This window comes from Perognathus longimembris, chromosome 25 (assembly GCF_023159225.1).
Source record: "Perognathus longimembris pacificus isolate PPM17 chromosome 25, ASM2315922v1, whole genome shotgun sequence".
Taxonomy (NCBI): domain Eukaryota; kingdom Metazoa; phylum Chordata; class Mammalia; order Rodentia; family Heteromyidae; genus Perognathus; species Perognathus longimembris.
Genome location: NC_063185.1, coordinates 5,679,438 through 5,698,141, shown reverse-complemented (window position 1 = coordinate 5,698,141; position 18,704 = coordinate 5,679,438). Strand labels below are relative to the sequence as shown.

Below are 18,704 nucleotides of genomic sequence, written 5' to 3'. Positions count from 1 at the left end.
TCAGGAAAAGGACACACATAAAGTTTGGGTCACAAAGGTCCTGCATAGCCAATAAACCCAGCGTTGTGCCCAGAACTCTGAACAGACTAGCCTACTTCATCTTCATGATAAATCTAGGAAGCAGAGGTTGATAGTCATCTCCCTGTTATAGAGGAGGCCTCAGAGGTTAAATGACTACTGAAGGGTACACAGGTAGAGAGCAAAGACACCCCAGACATACAGCAACCCATCTCAGAGTGATGGGGACACTGGCTATACAAGAGATGGAAGATGCAGGGAAAGGATGTGAACATGGGTTGGCACAGAACCTGCAAGGCCTAGACTTGTCTCCTGCCAAATGGTCATCTTTTAGGAGTCAGGAGACTTGGATTAGAGCCTCAAGCTTGGTTAATTTCCTTGGTTACCAGTGGTTTTCCCTTCCCTGGGCCTCAACCTCCCCATCTGTGTGATAAAAATCCACTGCACAGGTGCTAAGCAAACCAAAACCCCACCACAAAGACGGGATCAAAACAGTGGAAAGAAGATGTTTTGAGTGTCAAGAGGGGTACAGGGCCACATGAACAGTGAGAACTCAGGACTCTGGGGCTGATAGAGGCTCAGATTAAAAAAAATGTTGGTCACAGACAGAGTCAGATCCCCATTAACTGTGTGGGCATCTGAGGGTTCTCTGTCACAATTTGCCTCAGAGGTGCTGCTGGGTGGGCTTGAGGGGTATAGAAAGAGTGGCAGCTCGCCAAGGGTAGACTGCACCTCTGATTCCCAGGCTGGCACAGTCCCATCCACACAGGCATACATTTCTTTCATTTTTATTATCACAAACACACATGGCTCCGTCACACTCAGGAAGTCTGGGGGCCACTATCCTTTTTCTTTCTTTTCTACCTGGACAAGGGCCACATAGAAGTGTCCAAGCCACATGTGGATGCAAGACACATTTGACAGAAACAGTTCAATTCATAGCTTATAATGATGCCATTTCTCCAGCTGTGCAAGAGCTCTACAAAACCAGGCCAGGACTTCCCAGAATGCTGGATTGCTTGATTCACGTTTTATGAGATCCACGATGCCCCAGAACGTCCCTTTTCCAGGCACTCGGCATGGGCGGGAAATTCCACGTTTGGGATGGTTCCTTTCTAGAAATGAGTGTCAGATCATGACATCCAGATCTGTGCATGCAATGGGCATTAACAACCATGCTTGGGGTGTATGGGGTGGGATGGAAATGAACAATAAAAATAACAAAGGGCATCTTTCTCCCTGCCTCCCTCTTCCCCATCCAAGGCTCAGATCTCATTGCAGTGCGGCCCATGTCTACTGAAGTGTGGTCTTTGGTTTCCAAAACATTCAAATGGTCTCTTTGGCAAACTGAGAGAACTGGTGGGAAGCTGCTGCGTGCGTTCCTCCTGTGGTCCTTTGTGCTAGTGCTTCATCCTCTCCAGTAACCTCTGATAGACCGGGGCTGAAAAGAGGGAGGAGTGCCAGTGAAAGAGCTGCACAGATGCCACCTGATGTCAAGATGTCATCTCAAGGGCAAGAGCCAAGTGGCTTCTGCCATGTTCTCCTGTGCTCACCAGGGACTGTGCGTGGCTTGTGGAACTTCTCACTTAACTTGTCTGGTGATCAGGTATATTTTTTACATCTATCAGCTTGGAACCAAATCTCTATCATCAGCTCCTGCCAAGCGCTGTGCTCTATTCCCACAGTCCCAAGCCAAAACTCACATCAACCCTAAAAAGGCTGTTATTGTTATGATCTTCCCCTTACTGAGAAGGAAACTGCATTTTTCTGCCTCTGACCCTAATTCACCCCACTGGTCTGATGCCCAAAGGCAAGGCTTGTTCCGCCAAACCGTGATGCTCTTATCTATATACAGCTGTTGGAATTCTTGAGTCCTTTGGAGATGGGCCAGAGAGGGAATACAGAGACTCAAAATGCTGAAGAGACTCACCTAGCCGCACAGACCTCTGGGCAGCCTGGAATAAAACACAAGGGGTCAGGTTTTCTAGTGAAAAATCCGCTCCGTGTTTATGGAGTAGATTTGTGCATCATCATGCAAGCAAACAAACATTAGGGCCCAAGCAGAAGCCCCAAGGCTGCTCCATCTGTGTCCAACCCTAGCAGGCGGCTTACCCTGGAGAATGCTGATGCCTGCTTGAAGATTTCAAGGGCAGAGTCAGCCAGCTCATCCCCTCGCTCCTGAGGCCGGTTGGCTAGAGAGGATGGAAAAGGCCACTTTGGTGAGAGCGGAACCTCCAGCGCAGCATTCCTAGCAGGCATGGCTGGGAGGCACTGCTGAGATTCCTGGTGCACACTTCCCAATGAAGTCTTTTTTTTCCTGTATAGCTTTATTACTCATGGTGGAATTTGGCTCAGAGAAAGGTGAATGTACAAGTGAGGAATGGTGGCACTGAGGGTTAATTGTCACCTCGAGGGGTACAAAGAAACCAGGGGAGAAGAGCTGGGATCCCTGGGAGTCAACATCTGTATGCATAAGAACAGTGTCTAAGACCAGAATGCGTTTATAGATCACAGATTTTCCTGTCCTCAGATCTCAGCCTCCTGAGTAGCTAGAATTACAAGAGTGAGCCACTAACACTACGATGTAGTCTTTGAAGTCACCAGTTCACTTTTCAGTCAGCCGCAGGGAGGCCGGCCACAAAGGCACTGTGTGATGGTCATGATTTCACCTTATTCTGATTCATGCGTAGGACAGTTTTCCTGCTAAGCACAAGCTACCACATGAAGAGAAGGTCCAGGCACCAAGACTCAAGGATGAGCTATGTTGGGGGTCTCACCTGGAGGTTGCAGAATGCTGTTGATGGCATAGACCACACCATTTGTGGCCATGATGTCGGTTTCAGCAACAGGCTCCTTATTGACATTCACCACATTATTTTTCTATAAGGAAGATAAATGATGGTTATTAAATGTATAACAGACTTATTTTATCCATGTAACTGCTGAGGACAGACCTGGGCCAGTCCCGGGGGATAGTCTCGGGAGAGGCACAGTCCCTGCCCTCTGCAGACCTTCCTTCCCTCATGGACTCAACACAACACCATTTACAAAGTTCTTGGTCCCCATAGCAGAGGACAGCAAAGGAGGGTGAGTATTGTTGTGTCTGATCAGAAGTGGAAACAGAGATATGAGGGGCATAGTGTCCCCCCCACCCCTTTCAAGCTGGGACTAGAAGCTAGGCCTTCAGATCTGCACAAAAGGCTCTTCCCACCTTCCCAAGATTGGATAAAGAGTCCCTCTGGGGAGGCCTATTATGTGTGTGTCTGAGAAAGGTAGGACCCCAACACCTGAAACGAGGCGCAAGGAGATTATTGGAGGATAAATATCTCCTAGACCTCCCTCCCTCCATTCCAAGGGAAAAAGAAAAACCAATAATGAGTGAGCCAGAAAGGCTTGTAATCAAGAGAGAGGAGCGGGGGGGGTGGGTGCTTCCAGCCACATTCTAGAGTGTCCCTCCCCAGGGAGACCAATGGCTTCCCCTGAGCAGTGGTTCTCTCTCTCTCTCTCTCTCTTCTCCCCTCCCCGGCTCCCCTCTGAGATAGGGTGTACTAGGTACAGCTCCAAGGTAGAATGGTATCATCCACTTGCAGAGCAAGGTAAACTCTCAGAGCAGGAATGGGAGCCCAGGGCACCTCTGGGGACATCTGGATCATGGTGGCATCTGATTGAGCCCCATGTGTGGGGAATGGAGCAGGGATTGGCTAGGGGGCAGATTGCTCATGAGAGACACACATAATCGCCTACCCTCTCCTAAAGGGCCGCTCCCAGATGCCAAGTCTGATGCTTGCAAATCTGGAAGTTCTTACATCTAATTGTAATCTGGCTTGATTTCCCTGAAGAGCTCCCCCCTCCCCAAATCTTTTCTTTATTTCTGTGGACAAGTTGCCCTCACAGATTCAAGATATATCTCCAAGGTTGTGTGTCTCATGCCAGCCCTGGAGAGATGTGGCCTGCAGGCCCTGTAGCACACTCACGGAGCTGACTTCCAGCTTGTCTCCTTGGAGAGATTTCAGCCTCACCAGGGCCCCGATGCCTCCGCTAACCAGGATTTCATCGCCGATGTGGTATTTCAGGATGTTGGCAAGTTCCTTAGCATTTCCTGCAGGGATGAGGGAAGAAGAGGCAGATTTAATACCAAGGTTGGTAACTGGCAAGGTGGAGGGCTCAGAGGAGAAGGTGCAAGTGGTTGACCCAAAGATGGAAAAGTCCATGCACAAGATAAGCATTCACGGAGCACCTATTGTGTACTCAGCCCGTGAGGCATACTATCTGCCCCCAGGACAGCAGACATGAGACGTATGATTGTGGCCCCGGACTGGCCCCGCATGGCTGAGCTAAGCGGAGCTTCCTGGTAATGGAGGAGTTAATCCATATTCCTCTGTGAGCATGACTCGTGTTTCCATGAGCTAAATATTTGCCTGGAAATCCAGGGACCTTTCCAGGTTCGCCATCTGGGATGCTTCATCATCGGCATGGCTGGCTCCTGCCGGCCATAACACAGTAGTGAAATATTTACACATTCTATCCTCTGATGCATATTCCACCGGAGAGGGCCATTTCCTGAAGGGGGACTTGAAAGAGGCAACAGCTGTGCTCTAGAGGAGCCATGGAGCTGGTGAGGTCAGGACCGAGGGGGTATTCCCTCCCCAGTCCCCCTGCTCAGCACTGCACGGCACCGGCATTCCTTCCAGCTCACATCAGTTCCCCACCCCCCCGCCCTGCCCCCATGGCTGGGGAAAACATCCAATTGCACATAAAGGTAACATAGGCCTTTCCCAAGTTTGGTATGGGAGGCAGTGCCTAACTCTGCCAGCTGCCTCTCTGATCCTCCCTCATTTCCCCAATGCCCAGCTGATGGCTCATTTTCCCAGGGCTCCTTCCTGGCTGTCTGGAAACTTTCTCAGGAGTTTGCTTGGTTATTGATGAACTCACATCAGTGCCAAGGGATGGAGTCAGGGGTATCAGGTGGTTTCCAAACATCCACAAATGGTGATGTGTCCCATTCCCCTCCCCAGCCCCTGCCCCGCCAAAGTATCGCCTGGCTGGGAATAGATAAGCCAGCCCTGAGCTGCTGGAAGCCATCCTTCTTTCTAGAACTCTTACATGGGGATGGGGGTGGGGCAGCCCCCATTCCTCAGGTCTGGAGAGGAGAGGTCATGTTTGGGAAGCTTTCTTTCTCCCCCTCTCCTACTCCCACAGAAATGAAAATGAGGGGAATCTGAGCAGGCTCAGGCCACCTGGGAAAGAATAGTTCATTCCTGCATGGCTGAGAGAGGATGGAAAGTTTATATTCAGAGTGAACTTCTCCCCCTCTTCTCAAGAAAAATACGTCAGCATCACAGACACAGGCATCCATTTGATAATAAAGAAAATTAAACAGGACACAAATTCAGCTCAGAACTGACAGCAGCCTGAGTCTTCTATTCTCCTGCAAGAATGGAAATGTAAACAATATGTATCCCCAGGTTTGACTAGGGTCCTTCCTTGGTCCTCTTTGCCCTTCTCAGAGTCACCTTGCCATGCATGAGAGGGCAAGTATCTCTTGTGGGCATTCATCTTTGTTCCCCCCACTCTCCATCCCATGGTGCACCTCAGTGCCATTATAGTTATTCAATATGTGTGTCCAGCCCTACGCATGTAACATCATCCCATTCCATCCTCACCACAGACAGCAAGGGGCTCTGCCATCTCCTTTTTCTAATGGGCTCAGGTTCTGCATTTGTTTTTGGTTCTAGTATCAGGGCTTGAATTCAGGGCCTAGGCACTGTCCCTTAGCTTTTCGCTCAAGGCTAGTGCTCTACCACTTGAGTCACACCTCCATTTCTGGTTTTTTTATTTTGGTGGTTAACTGAACACAAGAATCTCATGGGCTTTCCTGCCTAAGCTGCCTTGGAATGGTGATCCTCAGATCTCAGCCTCCTGAGTAGCAAGGATTTGAGGCATGAGCTATTGGGGTTCCTGGCAGGTTCAGGTTCTGGCAAGCGCTCACTCACCTAGTAAAATGCCAGAGAAAGGAGTTGAACTGCTTCCAGGTGAATCAGCTACCCAAGCTTGTGAGCACACAACATTTGCAGCCCCATGACTAAAAGTTCTTGGGAAGGCATGGTTCCCCAAGAACATTTCCTGCAGGTAAGCACTTTTCCAGGTCCCCAAGGGAGAGGCATGCCACAGTGACTGGCTGGTTGTCTTTCATCTACTTAGACCCTGACCTCTGTGAATTGCAACATCTGCTCTCTCTGCCCTCCTGGAATCAGCCAATGGGAGCACTGACCTGTAGGAGGCTGGGGAGGCTGAAGTGCTCAGTGGTCCTCACAGGAAATGAAAGGCTCCGGTGGCTTTCTGAGCCTTTTGTCTAAGCCCTTCCTGGTTCCCGTCATCACTCCCGTCCCTTCTTTCCACTACTGTCAGCCTCTGGATGTCTTCTGCTCTCTCTCCCAGGTCCTTCAATCCTCCTGCCCTCCTACAAATGATCTCATTATTGAATTCCTAGAGTTAACCCCTTTGTCATATGCCAGCTCTTTCCCCCACTCAGGGGCCTGATGGCTGATGACTTTGGAAAAAATAAAAAAAAAAATAGGAAGGCATTGTTAAGCCAGTTTTTACCCAAGAGTTTGTTCAGTTCCTCTGGCGGCATGGCTTGAAAGGCTTCATTTGTGGGAGCAAAGACTGTGTAGACCCCTTCCCGGTTGAGGGTCTCTGTCAGGCCTGCAGACTGAATGGCGGCCACCAGCATGCTGTGAACACACAGGGAAGTGTCACCTGCAGGGAGCATGGCACACTTTTTTTTCTTCCCCTTCACTTCTACCCCCAGGCAAAATAGGGAACCAGTTTATCCATTATCACACTCAGATGAATGGCCCAAAGTCAAATTCCAGAGGTAGTGGGAGGAACAATATCAGAGCCATGGCCGACTCAGAGACTGGCTGGCCCTGGGAATGGGTTCTGGGGAGAACAAAGAGGATGTGGTCCTCTTGTGTTGGCAGGTGGCTGGAGTGAGTGACGGGAAACACTCCACATGAGAGCATCCATGGTGGATAAGCAAGCGAGTCAGGAACAGAAAGGGCAGGTTAGGAAGGTAAACTCACACCAGGGCCACAGTTACTAGGAGTAGATTCTGCACAGAGAATGGGAGACCCACCCCAGCTTCGAAGCCAGCTGCTACCAGCTCATTGGGGATTTTCCAGCGACCATGTGATGTTTTCTTTGGGCTTTTATATTAAAAATGCTTTCTCTCCCTTACTCTCTCTTCCCTTACTTCCCATTATAAGAAGATGACACTCCCAGAAGGAATCCTGCTTCCCAACTCAAGGTTGCAAGATGACCTTCATCTTCTCCCTGCCCCAAGCCTAGATGCATTACTAGCATTAGGCAACCCTTAGCACAGGCTCTCTCTTTGATCTTCCAAAGCAGGGATCTTGACACAAATCTGACAGATTTCCTCATCATCTCTGTTTGGCAGAAGCCCCACTCTGGGAGAGACCGGTTACCTAAAGCGATTGTCCCCTTTCAGGATGTCCATGACTGTCCCCATTGGGGGGGTCAGCATCCGGTCGATGGTGAACAAGGTCCCATACCGCCCCCTCTTGTCATGGGCAGCAATGCAGCTGTTCTCAATGCACAGGCTCTGCACAGAAGAGAGACAAAGAGAGGAACAGCTGGTTATCCTCCCAGGCAAGGGCCTCCTGGTCGGTTCAGGGCTGTGTCTACAGCATATCCCCAAAGGCTGGTGAGTGTGTGTATCATAGGATATCCTAAAACCTGGGCCATCATGATGTATTATTTTCAGGACAGAAAACCATAAAGAAAAAAACGGTCTTTCTCAAGGAAAGGATGATCCAATAAAGGCACACAGAGGTTCCATAATGAGGAGATCTATTGATAATGATCAATGACTGAAGCTATTGATATTTGATTGAATTTGAAGAGATGACAACTGAATAGAGTTGGTTAATCCCAGGCCTGAACAAGATTGAGTTGAGCTTCTTTTTAGATATACCAAGGTAGATTAGGATTTGAAAATAAAGAGGAGACAGGAGAAAGGGAAGGAAATTTTTGTGGAAAAAGAAGGGGGTTGTAATTCTGTTAGAGGGCTTCTATTCATAGAATCCTGGAAGGACAGAAAACCTCCATCCCTCCTCCCATGTGTATATTTCTTTGAATCACAAGCTAGGCTTCCTTCCTAACTATTCAGACACGAGTGGGATTTATTCTACAGGACATCCACAAAATGATATTCTAACTCTTCTGCAGAATCTCAGTTAGTAAGAAATTACTTTTTTACTAGATTATGTAAGTCCCTGCTCAAGGAGTATTTATTTTATTATTTTTAATTTTTATTAATAAAATTTCCACAGACAGGCTACCCGTGGCTCACACCTGTCATCCTAGCTACTCAGGAGGTTGAGATCTGAAGATCACCATTCAAAGCCAGCCCGGGCAGGAAAGTCTGTGAGACTCTTATCGCCAATTAACTGCTAGGAGACCAGAAGTGGCACTGTGGCTCAAAGTGATAGAGTGCTAGCCCTGAGCACAAAAGCTCAAGGATAGCACCCAGGCCCTGAGTTCAAGCCCTATGGCCAACCAAAACAACAAAACAAAAACCAACTTCCACTTTTTAAAGAGTTGAACCAGAGAAAGAGCATGACTGAGGACTCAGAACTTACATTACGATAAACAAACACTCTCAATTTCTTGCCACCCAACGTGTCCAGAGTCTGTCCATGGTATAAGTATTTAGAGGCCAGCTGGTCTTTCACTATGTGATTCAGAAGCAAATTCTTCATTTGGGCATCAATGCTAGGGGCTCCATCTGTAAGACAATGAGTAGTTAGGGCCAGAGTGAATTGGGTCCCCTGGTGAAGAAGATAATGGGAGACAAAGTGAAAAGCTACCCTTCCTTGAATTTGTAAATGGAGATTGAGAAAGTGAGTGGGGGCTGCTAATATTTCTGAACATCTCGCATCTTCTGCAGAAAATAAAAAATATAGGTAATCAAAGGCACTTGGAGTTTCACCCTAACAGGAAAGGGGAGGCATGGACACAACTTGGCTCCTTCCCTGCCTTGCCCATGGCTGTAGCTCAGTGGGTCCTTCCTGCCTGCACAGTGATACTTGACCTTGCAAACAGAAAGGGGAGATGCAAAGCCTTGAATTCCTAGGCAGAGATCCCCCAGCGCATTCTTGGCTCTTGCAAACCAAACAATCAGTCAGAAGTTTCTGCTGGAGTCACATCTAGCTGAGTTAGTTGGGAGGCCTGCTGTCGAAGGACTGTGGCAGAGCAGAAGAATTTCATAAAGGTGGCTGATGGGGGTGTGGTGAACTAGCAGGGTGCTTTCCCCATGTTACCTTTGAATACAGAATTCAGTGGGGCCAGGAGGGTCAACCGCTCATTTCCAGAGAGATGCGTGTTCAGGCCAGCTTGCCTGAGAAGGTCAACGGTTGTGGAAACGTCCGATTCTGCTGCCAACTCAAACAGGGTCTTGGCTACAGGAAGGAGAGAAGGGGTTCAAAAGTTAACAGTGTTGTTTGTGCTTATCTTCTGTGCACCCCACCGCATGGAACTCGGCAGCAGGAACAACATTATGGGAGTCAACAAACCCTCTAACCACTGCGGGGACCCAGCGGGTTTGTGTCAGCTAGCCACTGGAGAGATGATTTGAGTGCAGAGCTGGCAGAGGGCAGAACTGTCCTCTGGCGAGGCTGGGATAGCTTGGGTCAGGGCCACATTGCCTGTGTGGTGACTGAAGAATCTACAGGGCCAGTGACCACTCCCACCCAAAGAGTTTTACTTTTCCCAGTGTGATTCCTTCTCTCGTGGGCCAAATGGAAGCTGAGTCAAAGTCCACCCAGTCATCCTCTCTGGGTCAGTGACTCAGGGATGCCTTGGATACCCATGAGAGAGCAAATGCTCTGGGGGTCAGGAAATGGGCCTTTGTGTTCAGCCGCCATAGGCAGATCTGAAAGGGCTCTGGGGACCTTCAATGACTCCCAGTGCTGCCTCTAAGACATATGACTAGAGCTCAAGCACCTTCTCAATCTTACACCCCATGAGTTTTCTGGCTGTGGGCTGTAAAGTGGCTCCAGACAGGGCAGTACCCTGAACAAATCCCTGAGTCCCTCAACCCTCATCACCAGGGACGATGGCAGAGGGATGGGAGGCTGGGCAGGAAATGGGCCCTTGGAGTCCGGCTTACCTGAATCTGGGATGAGTAGTTCATCAATGAAGTGGATCACGCCATTAGTGGCCAGGATGTCTTTGTTGGAGATGATGGCCTTCCCGTTGATGGTCAGCCTGTCTCCGCTGCAGCCCACTTCTAGTGTGGTGCCCTCCAGGGTCTCCATGGACAGTCCTGCCACAATGGCTTCGGCACACATGGCTGACTTCAGAATATGGTTGTTCAGTAGGTCTGGGAAGGGGAGGGGCGAGAGGCAGAGAAGGACACAGGCCAAATGAGAGCCCAGTCAGGCCTGATCATTTGGATCAATCTCCAAATGAGGTTGGATGCCCAGATCCTTTTCTTCTCCAGCTTGCTACCCTCTAAAACCAGAGCTGGGGCTCTGCGGTCAGCTTGCCTGAGCTCAAATCCCATGGTGACTTGCTACCTGGGAGCCTGGCTAGCCACCTAGCTTCCTTGAGCCTCATCTTCTTCATTAGAGCAGATGACAGTAGCAGCATTTGTCCTCTAGATGTGATGTGTGAAGCACTTAACACGCAGCCTGACCAAAGAGTAAATGTCCAACGAATGTCAGCCATTGGCTGTGAACATGGAACTGCATGCTGAATTATCTTATTTAGGACTTCAGGGAGGAAAAAAAGAAACTCAAGTGAGCTTACCCTTTTAAATCTACTGACCTTGCTAAAACAGGTAAAACGTGACAGGAAAAGGTGAACACTGTACTGAAGGACAGTTTCAAAATATGTTTAATTTGGCCAGGTTTTGTTCATTTTTACCCAAGGATCTCTTAGCTGCCATGGTCTGTCTAGAGACTGGTAGTGATGGGCAATAAGAAGTGTGGCCTTTTTTCCCCATCCCGTCCACTATACCTGTAAATAATAAATATAGCTGCTATTTGTCCAGACATTACATTTTGGGGAGAGGCTGAGGGAAGGGATCCCCTAAAAAGGCTCTTACAAGCATAAGACTTACACAGATGAAATCCCAAGGACCAGGGGAGGAGGGCGTGCCTCCACCCTCACCCCAGGCTGAGCAGGCTCTCTGAGACCCTCTGTCTTATCTTCTCACCACAGAGAACAGTTTTAATCTGTCCCTAAAGTGTGGGAACCAAAACTGTGCTGTCACAGGCAAGAGGAAGTGGAGACCCACACTGGGCTGCGGGAAACTGGCAAGTCAGTGCTTACCCAATCCAGCTAGATAGGAAGAAGGGATATAGGAGCCTGTGGGAGGGGCTGGGAGCATAGCTCAACTGGCACTGTACTTGCCTAGCAAGCAAGAGACCCTGGGTTCAATCGCTAGTAGTGTGAAATAAAACAAAACCAAGGCCTAAGGGAATGATGCTTTGGGAAAATTTTGCTTCTCAAAGAAGGAAACCAAAGGCCTGGGGTGAGACGGGGTGATCCGCAAGGGTTATTCAGAGGCTGACCAGAGCCAGGACTGGAAGCCACACTTCCCATGAAATACATACCAGGCCCCAGCTGCTACCTGCCTGCCTGTTGGCCCAGAAATAACAAGAGACTGTCAATAGTGGACCCACACCCCCCTTCCTTCCAGCATGAAGCTATAGCACCCCGCAGAGGGCCCTTACTTTGAGCAAACCAGTTACTGAGTAGGATAAAACCAATATGCAAAAGACCTAAATTAGGAGTTGATTTTTCTTCTTCTACTTTAGAATAAGAAGATCTGGTACCTTAACATGTGCTGTGTACAGAAGGTGTTTTAATGAGGACTTATAGTTCAAACCTGGAATGTCCCCCCGAAGCCTTGCTGCTTGATGGGGGAGATTGTGAAAACCTTAAGGAGTGGAGTCTAAAGGGGAATGGTGCCCTTTAAGAGGACTTGAGATCCAGGCACCCCCCCCCACCCCCACCCTTTGGCTTTGGGATTACTTTGAGTGAGCAGGCCTAAAGCAAAAGGGTCAAGTGACCATAGACTGAAATTTCCAAAACTGAACCAAAGCAAAGCAACCCTTTTGTCTTTATAAGCTGACTTTCTCAGGTATTTGATACAGTAATAGGAAGCTGACTAATGCAATGGGAACATGGCTCTTTAAAAAAAAAAAGACGCCAGGTGTGTTGAGATGCATTTATGTCTCACCTCCTCCAGGAAGCCTAGAGCCCCCCCACCCCAGGATGTATGGCCACCACCCCAGCCCCCACTTCCACTGTGTGCTGCATAACTTTGTTATGGCACTCACCAGATTACATCCCAACAACTTGCTCCTCCTTGCTACCCACTAGGCTTTCATTCCTCGAAGGCACAGACAGAACTGTATCCAATCCCAGTTCCTGGCATGGAACAGACTGCTAGAGGCACCATAGTCACTTGGACACAGAACAGATACCATCTGTGCTTTCAGAAATGGGCCCTTTCCCATCCCCGTCTGGCCAGAAGGAGAATGTTTTAAATTTACAGGGTGTCTGAAAGGCATTAGGCATCTGACATACTACATTGCCAAGGCGTTTTAAATAGATTCAAGAGAAATTAAGATATCCCCCTGATGTATTAGGGGTGGGGAGGGGAGAGTGTGATTAGGGTACACAGGGAACTTGGGGCCTCCTATCCTCTCCCAGACTTGTGAAGACAGCTTAATGCTCAAGGTCCTTCAGAGGTCATGGAGTTGAAAGTGGCCTGGTAAGGGGAGGACAGAGCTCCCTCCCCCGCTCTAACTCCCTTCTACGCTTAGTCCTTCCCCATCCTTCCATCCCCTAGCCTAAAGGGGAACTGGCAGTGAGAGTTTTTAACTATGATGCCGGCCTTTCCATGAGGCCTCTGGCCAGACTTAAAGGAGGGGGACACAGGAGGTATTGGGCTCAGTCTAGCCATCCAACAAAGACAGCAGCCGAAGCAAGAGGGCACTCACCTCTCAGGGCCTCTGGATCACCCAGGATCCGGTTCAACATCTCAGCAGGGATCTTCTCAAAGGCCTCATTTGTTGGGGCCAAGAGTGTGAACTGGCCTTCACCCTCCAGCACAGTGTTGAGCCCCGAGGCAGCCACGGCAGCCTGTGGGGATGAGGGAAGATGAAGTGCTCTCCAAAGGGCCTGGGTTCTCCTCGAGCCCAGTCAGTCCTCCTTCTGCTCTCATAGCAGCCGAAAGAGGTGGGTCGCTGCTCCTCACTTACCATGGCCTGGGGTCTGGCTCTGCACCCCAGCCGCACTGGCCATCTTTCAGGCATTTAATAAACATGCCTTCTTCCTCTCTACCTCCATGTCTTTGCCCTTGCCATTCCCTCTGCCTTTCCTTCTTTCATTGCTTCTTCGACTCCTATTCCTCTGGGATGCAAGTGGGCATCTCCTCTCTGGTCCATGGGCCCCAAATGAATAAAAGTCTGTCTGGTATGGATGTTCTTGCTGTCCTTCTGGTAACTGTAATTTCAATTGCCTATGTGAACTCCAGGTAGAGAGGTCACATGACCCACTCTCTACAGAGCAGCCAGGATGATCCTCTAACAGCAGAAATGGATGCCTGCTGTTCTTAGGATGGAAATGGCCTCCTCTGTGTATCAGCAAAGCCCTGAAGGATGTGGCCAGTCTACTCCCCTGACACCCTTTGCCTGCCTCATGCTTTTCCCTTTGGTCCACAGACCTCCTCCTTACAGCACTCGTCTCTGATCGCCCCTCAGGCCCTCCCTGCATGGCTGTGATTGTGCCCCAGTGCCATGGAACAGGTCTGTTCTCATCCTTCAGCCTCTCTTTCCAGGAAGCCTCCCCTACCATCCATCTCTCTCCTGTGACTTCTGCTCACCATGGACATTGCTGACTGCACAGTACTTATCACAGTGTTAGGATGTTCAGGTTATGTTTGTCATTTGTGTCTTCATTTTCTCCGGGTTTTTTTTTGGGGGGGGGGATATACATTAGCTCCAAAGTGGATAGAAAAAAGTGTGTCATCCTTGTTCACTCAATACTCTAGCACAGAAAACAGTCTCTGGGAAGGAGCAGGTGCTTCCTAAGCATGTGTTAGAAGAAGCAAAGATGGGCGTTAGGAAGTGGCAAAGGGTTAGAAGGAAGGAAAAACCTAAATAGTATGGGGAGGTTACTCAACAGGACCAGCTGTGGTTAATCAAAATATGTGACACTGACTTTGAGGTCACATTATCCCTTTGCAGACCCTCCCCCATCCTTTGTGTAACCCCCAAAGCAAGGCAGAGAAGAGCTTAGAGAGTTAGATCCCTTGGGGGTCCTCCAGAGTTAGTTAAGAGCTGCCCCCAACTTGCTGAGGCCTGTGGATACCAGCCAGCCCGAGCGTGTTTGATTCTGTGTTGGAGATCTCCAAGGAGGGGCCACCCCACTCCCACTTGTGTCCTTTGTGGTTAGGACGTTCTCCTTGAATCAGGGCAAAAACCCTGACAGGGCAGCCTGCATTCACTTCCTCCTCCCATGCACCATCTGCCAAGAGGAACGCCCACTTGCCCCATCCAGTTGTAAGGCAGAGGCCTACTGGGCAGTGGGGAAGGAACAGTATCCTTATGGACACTCCCCCCCCGCCCCTGCAAGCAGTCAGAAGCTAGTCCAGGAGTCAGACCCTCAGACTCCCGGGTTCACACTGCACCTCTCTGCTTGGTCCGGGCACCAAGGGATTAGAGGAGCAAGGCATGCACTCCCGTGTGGGAAGCAGATCTGGAGGAGAGGCCCTCTCGTTTCAACCTCACAGCACAGGCTCTGGGGCACAGAGGACCCTGTCTTGCTGCAAGCCACAAACCACTGGATTTTCCAAGGGAAGCCAAAGAAAGAACAGCTTTATGGAGGAGAGGACAGACAGGCATTTCACAGGGTAGATGGAGGCGAGCACTGACGCATGGTTTCCCTGCATGAGACACCCTGTGCTTCTCCTACAGAAGCCATCTAGCCAGACCCCTCTCCGGAGGCCACATGTGTCCCCAGCCTGAGCCTCCCCTGTGGAGGTCAAACCCTCACCCGCAGGGTCTCAAAGGTGTCCTCGATCTCGATGATTTGCTGGATGTTGTTGGTGACGGTGGAGATGACCTTGTCGATGAGGTGTACCACACCGTTGGTGGCATGATGGTCAGCCTTCAGCAGCCTGGCACAGTTGACTGTCACAATCTTCCCAGAAGAGAAGCAAGAGCAAGCAGTTACCCGGGTGCTGGTGGCTCAACGCCTGCCATCCTAGCTCCTGAGTAGAAGGCTGAGATCTGACGATCATGGTTCAAAGCCAGCCAGGGCAGAAGAGTCTGTGAGACTCTTATCTCCTATGAACCACCAAAAAAGCCAGAAGCAGAGGTATAGCTCAAGTGGTACAGAATGCCAACCTTCAGTGAAAATGCTCAGGAAACCAGTGCCCAGGCCCTGAGTCCAAGCCCCAGAATGAGCAGTTCATATAACAGAGTCTGGAAGCTTCTCTGTGCCCAGGAGGAGAAAACCATACATTCATATCCAATATCAGAATATAGGTTCCACCTGCTGTGGGGCAGGAAGATCCCAGAAGTCTGGGAGGCATGGGAGGCCAGGGATGGCCTTGTCACACCAGAGGACAGGTCCCAGAAAGCAGCTCTGCCTACAGGCCAGAAGTGGGAACAGAAGCCAGTGCTGTGCATTGGGGGGGTGCCCTTACCCCATTGGGATAGTGGTGGATCTGGATGTTGGAGTTCTGGTACATGGAGGTAAGTGACATGCCGTGCTTCAGCTCATCGGTCAGGACCCGCCTATCTACCATGTGGTAGCGGAGGGCGTTGAGCAGCTCGATGTTGACATTGCTCACCAGAGAGTCCAGCACTTCCTAGAAAGAAGCCCAGTGTCAGAGGGGCTCTGGGGATGGGTCCTGGCTCCCTTGGGAAACACATTCCCTAAGCCCTCAAGGTGGGGGGGTCTACAACTCTCTTTCACTCTTTAATGGGATGGCGGGGCACCGGAAGAGACTTGGCCCTGGTGAGGAGTATGTTAGCTTCATCTGCAGGGTTAAGGAAGCTGCTTCCTGAAACTGTGGGGGGGAGGGGGTCACCCATGCCCATGTCTAGAGAATAAGGTAGCTCCCAGGAAGAATCCCTTGAGCAGAAGAGACGGGGGTGGGGGGTGGGGGGAGGTCATCTCACCGCAGGCAGGGAAGCCCAGGCCTCATTACTAGGAGCGAAGATGGTGAAGCTGCCTGGCCCCTCTATCTCGGGCCTCAGCTTTTCCGTGCGGTCTGTGTACAGCTGCGTGGTGGTGGAGCCGACAACGCCCAGGGTCTCGTAAAGGTTTGAGAGTGGAAGGGCTACAGTGGCAAAGGACAGAGGAAGGATTGGTCTAGGGGGAGGGGGAGGGGCGGTGTCCCAGGCTACCCAGGTATACCTGCTCTCCCTGTTCTTCTGGAGAGGACAGTTGGGTTCAGCTTTGGGGGAAGAAGAACCAAGCAGTGGGCCCTAAAGCTGGGGTGCCTAATGCTGGCTGCAAATGTCTTAAGAAATGACTCAATAAGTCAAATGCTGCCCTATGTGGACCCAGCTAATTGGTAATTTCTAATCACTTTAATGCAGCAGAGCAAAGCTTTTGTTTGTAGACGTTTGGATAATGTAGGCAAGAATGTGCACCAGGAATAGACATCTTAATTACAAACTAGTCTTACTAGTTGCAGTAGCAACTAATGTCTTCATAGCTTATACTCAGATGGAGCTATATGTCTGTGAGGTAACATCGTGCATTTGTTAGATGACAAAATGTTCTTTTCACAAGGCGTCCTGAAGTTGAGAGGGGCCTTCTCAGACAGTGAGTCTAGCATTCATTTCTACTCAACACATAATATGTAAAAATTGAACGATGTGACTTGAGGGCAGGGATGGGAAGGGGGAACTAGGGGAGAATGATGGAAGGGGGGATATTGATCATGACCCACTGTACTCATTACCTCACATACGGAATTGCAACCTCTTTGTACAACCACTTCATACATAATAAAATTTAAAAGGATCTGAAACCAGGCTCCAGAGCTTGAATTCCTCTATAGGCCAGTCTCCTATTCCCCTGCCTGCCCTCTAACTTGGGTCAGTAATGTCAGGACCCCACCCATAGCACTTGTAACAACCATACACTCCTTGTGACTTCGTACTACACTGTCTTCAGTCTAGTGCAAGGCTGAGGTCAAGGTCATTTGCAGCTCCCTTCTTTGCCTCTGTGAAAAACTGACTGGCTGGCTAATCTCCTCTTGTCACACTCCTGTAGGCCAAGCTCAGATGCTGAGGGAGGTGGGGCATTTGGGGGCTCCCAGTTCAGGCAGAGGCCAAGTTACCCCATCTGATCTCTCACAGAATTAATGGGAAATTGACTGACTGCGCTCCATGCACTGAGAATCCTAGCCAGCACCATAGTGGGCTTCTGTTCCATCAGGTTTCTGAGGGGCCTGAAGGACTTGCTCAGGAGACTTGGGGTTTCCAGCTCCCATCTTCCATGCCCTCATGGACCTAGAACAGAAGCCTGCTCATCCTCATTCTGTGGACCTCCATTCAGAGCCGACTGCCTTTTCCGTGTGTACCCCTCCCTCTCTTGTACCTCATCCCTCCAGTACACCCACAGGCAAGGCCTGGTTCACTCACCTGCTGGGCAGCCTTTCTCTCCTGGGACCTTTTCATATCCAGGACAGCACTCATAGCTGATGACTCTGTAATGAGAAAGACACACATGTCAGGAGTGCGTCACTCTTCCTCATATGTCCACGGGGTCTTTCCAGGCAGAATCCACTGTTGCAATGTTCTCCACTCAGGACATTTTTGCTAGAACATGATGGTGCCACTCCTTCACAAAGAGCTTGTAGTTCTTCCTGAGCCTTATAGAGTGCTCCTGATAGCTGGCTACATGGAGAAAACCAACAGGGAAGCCAGACTGCAGCCGTATACTCAGTAATGTGATTAGAAAACATAACTCATCTAGAATGGACCTTCAGTACCATGTGTGGGAACTCAAATATTAGCTTTTTTTTTTTTTTGGCCTTGGACTCAGGGCCTGAGCACTGTCCCTGGCTTCTTTTTGCTCAAGGCTAGCACTCTGCCACTTGAGTCACAGCGCCACTTCTGGCCATTTTCTGTATATGTGGTGCTGGGGAATTGAACCCAGGGCCTCATGTATACCAGGCAAGCGCTCTTGCCACTAGGCCATATCCCCAGCCCCCAAATATTAGCATTTTGGAAAGGGAGAGATAAAGAGTAGAGACACCCCCTTCCCCTGCCCAGTTCTGGCTCTATCTCTCAGCCTGCCATGGCCCCAACCACTCCCATCTCTTCTCTGGGTCTTAGTGTCTTCAACTGTAAGGGTGTGTGTGTGTGTGTGTGTGATAGGTCATCGGCTTAAGTCTCTCATGCTCTTCCAATTCTGATTAACAACCCAAAGGGCAGTATATAGATTGAGTTTTCCCTCAATCTTCATAATCAAGCTTTAAAATTAAAATACAACAAAGCCCCTGACCTGAAGATCCTTTTTTTTTTTTTTTTTGGTCGCGGGGCCTGAACTCCTAGCCTGGGTGTTGTTCCTGAGCTATTCAGTTCAAGGCTAGTGCTCTACCATTTGAGTCACAGCGCTATTTC

At 49.8% G+C, this 18,704-nt stretch overlaps 1 protein-coding gene across 1 annotated transcript in view; it reads right to left on the bottom strand.

Annotated features, from left to right (window-relative positions):
- Window positions 1-794: 794 nt before the first annotated feature.
- The window catches only part of Tgfbi (transforming growth factor beta induced), a 30,172-nt gene continuing 12,262 nt past the window's right edge, over window positions 795-18,704 (bottom strand). Inside the window, exons 3-17 of the mRNA XM_048334190.1 lie at window positions 17,721-17,785; window positions 16,245-16,405; window positions 15,767-15,931; window positions 15,112-15,258; window positions 13,056-13,197; window positions 10,211-10,423; window positions 9,363-9,500; window positions 8,682-8,827; window positions 7,506-7,642; window positions 6,622-6,752; window positions 3,993-4,117; window positions 2,796-2,898; window positions 2,131-2,210; window positions 1,949-1,973; window positions 795-1,459 (exon numbers count right to left, since the gene is read on the bottom strand). Coding sequence (XP_048190147.1) covers window positions 1,419-1,459; window positions 1,949-1,973; window positions 2,131-2,210; window positions 2,796-2,898; window positions 3,993-4,117; window positions 6,622-6,752; window positions 7,506-7,642; window positions 8,682-8,827; window positions 9,363-9,500; window positions 10,211-10,423; window positions 13,056-13,197; window positions 15,112-15,258; window positions 15,767-15,931; window positions 16,245-16,405; window positions 17,721-17,785 — 1,819 coding nt within the window. The 3' untranslated portion in view covers window positions 795-1,418. The remainder of the gene's footprint in view (window positions 1,460-1,948; window positions 1,974-2,130; window positions 2,211-2,795; window positions 2,899-3,992; window positions 4,118-6,621; window positions 6,753-7,505; window positions 7,643-8,681; window positions 8,828-9,362; window positions 9,501-10,210; window positions 10,424-13,055; window positions 13,198-15,111; window positions 15,259-15,766; window positions 15,932-16,244; window positions 16,406-17,720; window positions 17,786-18,704) is intronic.